We start from the raw sequence: 10,328 nt of genomic DNA on the forward strand, positions 1-10,328 counted from the left end.
CAATGGCCAGGACCTCTAATTATTGACCCGTATCACTCTTAGTAGTATCTAGTATTTTTTGTTTATTCATTATGACCAGTTCTAACCCTACTATGTATTATCACATTATGTATATCCAGATGAAACATGGCGCCACTCGGATTAATGTAGTGTGCAGAAAAGTAGCATGTTGTTGAATGTTTAATCTTCTTGCATTTTAAAAATGTTGAGGTTGTGAGTTATTGTGATCTATCTGAATGAATGAAATTGCATGTTTAAAAAACTTTGCAATTTTATCACTATAAAACTAATTTTCCATTCCAAAACTATATGAACTATAGATGAATTCCCAGGTTGTACACTACACACAGCAGTTTTGGTCAACAGCTGCAACATTTTTTAATATCATTACATACATATTACATTCTTTATGTTCTGTTATATTCTATTTATGTTCTGTTTATTCTGTTATGTATATTCTTTTTTTATCCTTATCTCTGTCTTGCTCTTTTTATCTTTCGGACAGTCAGAACAAGCATTTCACTGCACATTGTACTGTGTATGGCTGTGTGTGACAAATAAAATTTGAATTTGAATTTGAATAATTATTATAATGTTTGCTGTCATTGATTGTCGCCGTTGTGAAGAAGAAGAAGAAGAACAACAACAACAACAAAAAGACTTGTTTATAATTAAATCAGTTCTTAGTTATTGAGCCATACAATCATAATTTTCCATGAAGTTTTTCCATGGGCTTGCGCCGACCAACCTATCTGACTCTCAACATTCTGGACTGTTAGTCGTTCCAAGAGTTAAAAAGAAGTCTGCTGGCTACTGAGCCTTTTCCTACTGCTCTCCCTTCCTATTCCTAATGGTTTACCTACAGAGGTTAGGGAGAAAAACTCTCTTCATACCTTTAAAATTAAACTAAAGACTTATCTGTTTTTTCTTATATGGATAATATAATTTTGATTTACCTTTGTTGTGGACATGTAAAGCCCTTTGAGACTATACATATTGATATTGGGCTCTAAATAAACTTGTATCATTATTATTGTTGTTATTGTTTGGCGAAAAGGGACTTTTATTTTAAGGGGCTTTTATTTTGTTACAGTTCCTTTTTGTCTGGTGACTCGGAAGTGAAAAAGTTTGAACCCTCAACGTTGTTTTCGAATATTGACCTGTTTGGCTAGCTGGTGTGAGAAGTGTTAAACATGTTTAATAAGAAAACAAGAAGAAATTTCAGGCAAAGAAAAGATGACTCAAGCGAAGACGATGAAAACGGAAAAGGGGACAGGGAAAGCAATGGAAATCAAGCCACAGCTGTCATCGCAAAACCAACAAATTTTCAACGCAGGGGAATTTCATGTAGCTCAAAGCCGAATGAAACTCCACCACACAAATCAGAGTCGAGCGATGCAGAAGATGCTGTTGAAGACCTAGTCGCTGTCAAATCTCAGAGTAGTAAAGTCACATCAATGAGTAGCACTCTCAGCTTCAGTGATGACAAGGAGTGTGAGTAGTTTATGTGATTTGTTCGCACACTTATTAGCTTGGCTATTTTTAACGGCGCTCAGAGTTGAGCAGGTGTTTAAGATTATGTTTTACATTATTAACGTTCACAGCTACCAAAGGAGACGATTTCAAAGTGAGAAAGTGTGCCAACAAAGCCGTGGTTTTCCAAGTGCGGAAAAAAGAAAAAACACTAGCCAGCTCGATACGTCCCCAGGGTACGGCTAAATTTATTTACCATCACTAGCAGTCGCTCAGTCCACCTCGGACACCTTACGCAATGAAAGTTGTTGAAGATGAGGATGTTAATGTTGTAGTGTGAATCATTTTTTCCCTATTCTCCGTTTAACGGCATGATTTGACACATCTATGGCACACATCTTCAACTGAAAGCGATGTTTATTATTGATTTACTTTTATTATTAGTTACAGCTAAAAAACAAGAGGTTTCAAAAACACCAGAAGAGAGTAGTGAATCTGCCGAGGATGTTCCTGCAGATAGTGAAGATGACAACAGTTCAACAATGTCCAGCTCATCCAGCACCTCAAGACCACAGTCTGGTATGATCTGAGTCAAATCAGCCCAAATCTTATGGTTAAGCTTTGTCCTTTAGGTCTTAGCTCCTGAATTTGGATCATGTGCTGTTTCATGCAGTTACCATCCCTGACGCACGAAAGATCCATGCAGCCAAGGAGCAGAGGAGAAGAATGCGCGGCCAAAGAGACTACATCCCCCTCGACGGGGATCGGGAAAGCACCCCAGAGATGGGAGAGGAAGAGGAGATGGACAACGAAGAGCGTGACAGCGACAACGAACCTGATGATCATGAGCGCAGGATCGAGTTTGCCCCCAAATCCAAAACTCTGCGAGAACGGATGGCAGAGACAATGGGTGAGAAATGAGCTCAATGAAGATGTGATGATGTAACAGTGATGATGTAACAGTGAAGATGTGATGATGTAACCGTGAAGATGTGATGTGAAGATGTAACAGTGAAGATGTGATGATGTAACAGTGATGATGTAACAGTGAAGATGTAACGATATAACAGTGAGGATGTGATGTGATGATGTCACAGTGAAGATGTGATGTGATGATGTAACAGTGATGATGTAACAGTGAAGATATGCGCAGACCTGCCGGTTTGGCTCTGTCGACGTTGATGCAAAGTCAAGCCAGCTTTCAACAGTCACGCGCTTACTGTCATACTTTCCATATGCAGGTGAGAGTGACAGCGAGCAGAGCCAATCAGACAGTGAGGAAAAGGAGGGGCAGAGCCTGTGGGAGGAGCAACAGATTGGGAAAGGATTCAAGAGACATCATGTAAAGTTTTTTAATTTATTGTTAAAGTTTAGCCAACACGTTGTGCAGTGACCACACGAACCCACCTAGAAGCCTTAAAATCATTCAAATGCATTTAAATCCTGGTGTATTTGCAGTACCATAGTATATATTTATAGTATGATCATCTTAATCCCTGATCTGCTTTGGATTATTTGCTCTTGTTCATCAGAAGCAGAGTGATGATACTACTAGTGATGAGGGAGGTGTCAGCACTTCCAGGCAGAGGCAGAAGAAAGTAGACATTCCAAAGTCTCTGCCACCCATTAGTACTGAGGTCATTAAGAGGAGAATTATTGGAAAGTAAGTTCTGGCTCCAAGTTTGTTTTTTCTGCAGTGAAACATTTGGTTTCTTTTTTGTCTTTGTTTAAGATGCTGTGCTGTTCTTGTTCCTGTTGTCTGGTAGAGTAAGTAAATAAATAAATAAGTTAATAAATGTGGTTCACTTGAAGCAGAGTTCTGGTCATGATAAAGAGTCTGTTCCTATTGGTGAACCAGTTGTTGTCATAGAGACCAAATGGAGAATGCAGTCCCCTCAGTAGGGGCAGAGTTCTAAATCGGAATCATATGTAACAACCATCAATCACAGACCCATTACTCAAAGACCACAGAAACATGTGACAGTCATTCCACGGTGAAAAAAAATGACACGATTAATTCAACACAGTTCAGATTGTACTCTCTGCTGGAATGGACTCTGTTCTGATCCAATTCCCATTAATTCTCTGCAGGCTGGAGTCTTTGAGGGAGGTGCACAGAGCTCGGGAGGCGGAGCTTCGGAGGATACAGTTTGAGATTGAGAGCTCCAAGGAGTCCTTGGAGGGACTAGAGAACGGTTCTGCTGACGAGCAGCTCCGGTTCTACCGCAGCATGAATGTGTTCACACACAACCTCGTGGAGTGTCTGAGTGAAAAGGTGGGGACAGATACTTTACGATAGAGACTTGTGTGAAAGTAATGCAACAGGATATTCAACTGCACACATGCTTTTATGTGACAATAGGATTATTATACCAGCTTAGAAAAAAAAAAAAACATAGCCAGAACATAAAGTATTTTTATCAAAGGGCTTTGTTTAGGTTCTAATGTGACATGTCTTAGTAATGCTGATTGGCCAACACTTGAACTGTTTAATCACTGTCTTTATCAGATGGCATTAATAAACTCTGTGGAGCTGGACATGCACACTCTGTACTTTGACCAGACGGAGGCGCTGTTGTCCCAGCGGAGAACCGCTGTGCGAGAAGAATCTGCTCGCCTCCAAAAACTGTCCTGTAAGTGAACAGCCGCTCAGAATGAACTGTTAAACTGTTTTGTTCCTCTGTAAATATGTAGTTCAGCTCCTCCATGCAATTTGATTCTATGAAACAATATTTGCAACTGAATTACATAACAGTACCAAAGCAAGTAGGTAAAGCAGACAGTCTGATTGGTCCAGTGGGAAGGCTGGTAGAGGAAGCTGCCTATCAGATAATCCAATTATTTTAGGTGTATACACATCATACTCATGTGTGTGTGTGTGTGTGTGTGTGTTTGAAAAGGAGAGTGTATATGAGTGGGTGTGTTCCTGTATGAGTTCATATGTGTGTAATGTGTAAAAAAGATAGGGGCATGGGTGGGTGTGTGTGTGTATGTCTGTACGTGCAGTTCCTTGTGCTATAAGCTGTAATGCTTATGTAACACAGTGAGGAGTGACCTGGTGGGTCATTTTCCATTCAACCATTTGCATTAAGGGTTTTTTTTTTTATTGTTTTTTAATGTTTAAAAATGAATGACAATATGTGTGGTTATGTTTTTGCTTATTTCTGCCTTTCTGTTTTCACTGTAGATAATACTGACTCCTGCAGTAACGGTGATGCAGTGGAGGTTTCTAAGCCAACCACAGACAGGTGAGGTTATGGCCTCCTTAATAACAGTCAGATCAGTAACCACCAGTTTAATAAAACATCTTTATGCTTGACTGACCTATCTGTGTACAGTTACAATGAACGGCTGAATAACTTGGCTCAGGAAGACTGTATGTAAATGAATACATGCAAATAGACTTGTGCTTTTAAATTAGTCTTGTCTAATTTTGCCCCAGCTTGGCCGGGAGCAGTGAAGAGGACTGGGGGCGTGTCCCAGCAGACATGGAGCCAACCCCAGAGCAGGAGGCGGAGCTTCAAAACAAGAGAGGTGAGGCTTTGAGCAAAAATAAGTATATCATTTGTTTTGAAAATGAAGTGTTTTAAGTGTTTAAATAAGCATCTGGCTTTTAATGCTCTTTTTTTCTTTTCTCCCCCTTTAGCCGACATTCTGAAGAGGTCTCGGGACATCTTTGCCGACGTTCAGGAAGATTTCTTCAACGTGAAGAAAATCCTTTCCCGGTTTAACGAGTGGAGAGTTTCGTTCCCCGACTCTTATAATAACGCTTACATCAGCCTCTGTCTGCCCAAACTCCTCTCCCCTCTGATCAGGCATCAGCTGATTGGCTGGAACCCACTTAAGGTAGCAACCTGCCAATCACACTGTGGTGTTTTTATAGGACAAACCTCTGTTACACCTTAAGCCTCAGTCCTCTGATATTTCCGATACTTGTAATGATGGATTTGGTGTTGAGACGATGCTTGTGCTGACGGAGGTGTGGTTTTGGCAGGTAGAGGGAGAGGACTTTGAGGCGTTGCCATGGTATTCTGCGGTAGAGACCTTCTGCCATGGTCAGGGATTTGAAGAGTCAGAGAAAATGGACAGAAAAACCCTCCCTGGCATCATAGAGAAAGCCATCCTGCCCAAAGTTCAAGGTCTGTATCTCAGTCACAGGTGTAATGAGTAGAACATTCAGCCCTCACACAAACACGTTATGTATGTTCTACTGTATCACACAAACATGTTCTGTATGTTCTACTGTATCATACAAACACATTCTGTATGTTCTACTGAATCACACAAACATGTTCTGTATGTTCTACTGTATCATACAAACACGTTCTGTATGTTCTACTGTATCATACAAACATGTTCTATATGTTCTACTGTATCCTACAAACACATTCTGTATGTTCTACTGAATCACACAAACATGCTCTGTATGTTCTACTGTATCATACAAACACGTTCTGTATGTTCTACTGTATCATACAAACATGTTCTATATGTTCTACTTTATCATACAAGCATGTTCTGTATGTTCTACTGTATCATACAAGCATGTTCTGTATGTTTTACTGTATCATACAAGCATGTTCTATATGTTCTACTTTATCATACAAGCATGTTCTGTATGTTCTACTGTATCACACAAACATGTTCTGTATGTTCTACTGTTTCATACAAACACGTTCTGTATGTTCTACTGAATCACACAAACATGTTCTGTATGTTCTACTGAATCACACAAACATGTTCTGTATGTTCTGCTGAATCACACAAACATGTTCTATATGTTCTACTGTATCATACAAACACGTTCTGTATGTTCTGCTGAATCACACAAACATGTTCTGTATGTTCTGCTGAATCACACAAACACGTTCTGTATATTGTACTGAATCACACAAACATGTTCTGTATGTTCTACTGAATCCTGAAGGTTTTGTGGAGTTTGTTTGGGATCCGTTGTCATGGCAGCAGTCACAGTGCCTCGCATCACTCTGCAAAAGACTGCAGGATGATTACTCCATCTTCAGTGGCGAACTGAGCAAAACTGCTAAGGTATGGCGTGGACTTTTGTCTGAATGAGGTTTATGGTGAATCATAACATGTAAAGTATTTTTTGCGACTACAGTGGTAGCATATAGAAATGAGAACCTTTGACGCTGCCATGGTGACGTATAGAGATGAGAGTGTGTGGTGTTGCCATGGTAATGTGTAGAGATGGGTCTGTTTGAGGCTGCTGTGGTAATTTGTAGAGAGGAGGGTGTTTGGTGTGACTGTGTCGTGAATAAATTCTGATTGACATCTGTTGTCTGTGTTAACTCTGTGGCGTATCTCAGGCGTTTATGGAAGCCGTCACGTTGAGACTGAGAAGCGCTGTGGACGATGACGTCTTTATCCCCCTGTATCCAAAAAAGTGAGTGCTCCAGTCTCCTCAACCAGTTTACCAACCAGTTAACCTGGACTGTTTCATTACGCGCTGAATCCCAGTCTCCTCAACCAGTTTACCAACCAGTTAACCTGGACTGTTTCATTACGCGCTGAATCCCAGTCTCCTCAACCAGTTTACCAACCAGTTAATCTGGACTGTTTCATTACGTGCTGAATCCCAGTCTACTCAACCAGTTAATCTGGACTGTTTCATTACACGCTGAATCCCAGTATCCTCAACCAGTTTACCAACCAGTTAACCTGGACTGTTTCATTACGCGCTGAATTCCAGTCTCCTCAACCAGTTTACCAACCAGTTAATCTGGACTGTTTCATTACGCGCTGAATCCCATGGTCCTGACTGATTTGAGCTTTTTCTCATTCTTCTTTCTGTTTTTTTTTTTTTTTTTTTTTTTGAAGGTTTTTGGAAGACAGAACATCCCCACAGTTCAAGTTTCAGAACCAGCAGTTCTGGTCAGCAGTGAAGGTCAGTACATTCTCAATGTCGTGTTTTTTTGTTTTTCCCATATATACCACAGTCTCATAGGGTTGTGACTATATTCACCATATCCTTGATGGAAGTACATTTCATCCAATCAGTCAGTCTGAGCACTACAACACGCCTAACAACAAATGCATTGTCTGTATTAAATTATTATAGTCTAAATTTTACTTTGATTAATTTGCCAATAAGTGCTGCTTTGGAAGGGGTTGTTTCTCTCTTTTGTTTCTAAAACCATAAAAGCGCTGTTTTTGTTTTTTTGTTATGTCTATTATAGCTTCTCAGTATCTTTGCATTGTGGGACGGTTTAGTTCCCGACCACGTCCTGAAGGAACTGGCGTTGGACAAGCTGCTGAATCGCTACTTAATGATGACGCTGCTCAACGAGTCCAGTCTCCCGCATTCAGTCCACAAATGCAGAAAGGTAAACGTGAAACGGATACGTGGAAGAGCTGCGGGGTCAGTGCTCTTCCAGGGCGTTTATATAGTCTAACCCAGGTTAATGTCGTCGGTTTTTCCGCCGGAATTCTCTTCGCTAATTCGACTCCGTTCCCGATTCTTTCCCAAACGCAGGTCGCTGTTTGTTTCCCGAGGTCTTGGTTTGAGCAGGTGGACACGCAAACCTCTCTCCCTCAGCTGAAAAACTTCAGCAGTCATTTGGTTCAGACAGCCCAGGCCATCTGCAAAGCCGACCCTGACCCCGGCAGCAGGAGGTAGGCACGGCTTGTTTTTAACAGCTCTGTTCTTTCCTTTTTTTTTCTAAAAGCTCTTTCATTATTAAAGCAGTGAGTAAGTGCAATGTTACACCATTCCAGTGTTTCTGCCAGCCTAGTTAGCCCCCCCCCCCCCCCCCCCCCCCCCCCAAGCCCCCCTCTAATGGTATTAGATACTCCACTGAGCTGCCGGAAAGAGGGGCAAAAAGAGGTGACTCAAAAATGAATCTGAATAAAATAAAAAATATACATACGTAGAACATACACATAAAAGGCAGTGACTGCAGGAGTGTAGCATTGTATTAACGGAGCTGTAGCATTACCAGCGGTAATGTCGTCTGGGATTTGTACACAGGTCCATACCCTGTGTACAAACCAAATCTGTGTGTCTGAGTTTGTGTCACATACCCCTATGTGTTTGTGTAGCATTATCCCTGCGTTGTTTCTTCTTCTTCTTCCTCTTCCTCTTCTTCATCCTCTTCTTCTTCCTTTTCTCATTATTATGTTAATCTTGATGTATGTTGACTTTTAGGGAGCTTTTAAGTGGCCTGCTGTCGGTTCTGCGGAGCATCAAGGCTGAGGAGAGTATAAATGTGATCACAGAACAACACCAGTGTAAGGATCTGCTGGATTCTCTGAGCGTCTCGTAGAATTCTCCCCCTCGCCAGCTGTGTCACACGGAATTTTTCTGTATTGTTTGTAAAACAGTTTTATGATGAATAAATATTTTGTATTTTTTACGTTGTCTTTGGTTTACTCATGGGATGAACAGAAATTTGCTACATGCGTTTACAGTTTACAGTTTGTATATTTTGGGGTGTACGGTGGCGCAGTGGGTAGTGCTGTCGCTTCATCGCGAGAACGTCCGGGAATCGATGTCTGAGAGGGTTTCCTCCTGGAGCTCCGGTTTCCTCCCACAGCAGGTCAGGAGAATTGGAGACACTAAATTGCCCCTGTGTGTGAATGTGTCTGTCTGTGTGTCTGCCCTGCGATGGACTAGTTTCCCTGCCTTTCACCCAATGAATGCTGGGATAGGCTCCAGCAGCACAGCAGCCCTAATTAGGATAAGTAGCTTAGGTAATGAGTGAGTGAGAGTTTGTAAATTGTATTATTAATTTTCTTTTCTTTTATTAATTTTTAAATTTAGTTTTAAAAATCCTTTGGTTTCATCTATTATTTTAAACAAGGTTTTAAATTCCTTTAGATTTATTTATTTATTTTTTTGGTGTAGTTTATTGTTTAATTCCATCTGTTATTTTGAACTGGGCTTGTTTAGAGCCAATAAACGTTAAGTATCTCTGTGTGTATACCCATAACAGTCCATTAGACAGCTCTGCCCTCAGCCTTCTGTAGAATGCCTTATGACGTCAGGGGCTGATCTCTGCAGACTGACTGGGCCATTGTTAGTGATTAGTGAATATTCCTCTAAATCAACCCATTCCCAAGATAATGCAATAGCACTGGCTTGTGAGTGTGAGTCATTGTGAACAAGGGATTCGTTTAAAATTCATCATTATCATCATCAACAACAACATCATCATCATCATCATCATCATCATCACCGTTAGCCTGCTGCAGTGAAACCTGAAGAGAGTCCAGCGGGGTAAAAATTCTCTTTTCTCATTATGTGTTTCTTTTGGCCAATTATTGAAATTAAACAAGCCACAATGTGGTAATCCAAGACTAATTTGCGATTTTGGACAAAAGAAAAAAAGTCTCCGTGGCTGACAGCGTAAAGTCTGGGTGGAAAAAAACCCTGCAGTGCTGATCAAGCTAATGAGATCATGATGGTAGAAGCAAAGTTTAAACATTTACATGAAGAAAGAAACCGTCCAAAGCAGGAGGAATGTTAACTGGTCAAATAAAAATAAAATGAAGAACAATAAAGCGAAACGTTTAAAAAATGAATCCCAGAATGGCAAAAATACGCACTCGTAAAATTATGTAAATAAAACAGACCAAAGAGGAGCTGAGTGAAATTATCTAAACAATTTAAGGAAATATTTTAAGCAAAACAAAATTATTACGCAAATGAAAGGTCAAACTAATCAAAGCGTTTTTTTTTCCACTGTCGGTTTTTCAAAGCCCCTTTGTTTTTGACTTGGAGGAAAACGGAGCTGGTATTGGTTTTATTTGTCTGATAATGAGACAATCGCTCAGAGTTTTAAAAATAACTTTCTTCTTTTTTAAGATGAAATTAGATTTATTTGGGGAGCTGT

At 40.4% G+C, this 10,328-nt stretch overlaps 1 protein-coding gene across 1 annotated transcript; it reads left to right on the forward strand.

Annotated features, from left to right (window-relative positions):
• The first annotated feature begins 1,193 nt into the window (after positions 1 to 1,193).
• gcfc2 (GC-rich sequence DNA-binding factor 2) lies at positions 1,194 to 8,789 on the forward strand. Its single transcript, XM_030782137.1, has 18 exons — positions 1,194 to 1,494; positions 1,605 to 1,709; positions 1,924 to 2,052; positions 2,147 to 2,383; positions 2,715 to 2,841; positions 3,056 to 3,136; positions 3,565 to 3,748; positions 3,983 to 4,106; positions 4,661 to 4,721; positions 4,916 to 5,007; positions 5,120 to 5,319; positions 5,468 to 5,612; positions 6,401 to 6,522; positions 6,804 to 6,880; positions 7,315 to 7,381; positions 7,674 to 7,820; positions 7,970 to 8,109; positions 8,642 to 8,789. The coding sequence occupies exons 1-18, from the start codon at positions 1,194 to 1,196 to the stop codon at positions 8,757 to 8,759; spliced, it is 2,457 nt and encodes an 818-aa protein (XP_030637997.1). The 3' UTR covers positions 8,760 to 8,789.
• The last annotated feature ends 1,539 nt before the right edge of the window (positions 8,790 to 10,328 follow it).

The sequence above is a fragment of the Chanos chanos genome, chromosome 1 (assembly GCF_902362185.1).
Source record: "Chanos chanos chromosome 1, fChaCha1.1, whole genome shotgun sequence".
Lineage (NCBI taxonomy): Eukaryota > Metazoa > Chordata > Actinopteri > Gonorynchiformes > Chanidae > Chanos > Chanos chanos.

Coding starts and splice junctions, on each gene's coding strand:
- gcfc2 (XM_030782137.1), top strand. CDS start 1,194: ATGTTTAATAAGAAAACAAGAAGAAATTTCAGGCAAAGAAAAGATGAC. Junction 1,710..1,923: donor CAGCTCGATACGTCCCCAGG/GTACGGCTAAAT, acceptor TATTAGTTACAG/CTAAAAAACAAGAGGTTTCA. Junction 7,382..7,673: donor AGTTCTGGTCAGCAGTGAAG/GTCAGTACATTC, acceptor TGTCTATTATAG/CTTCTCAGTATCTTTGCATT.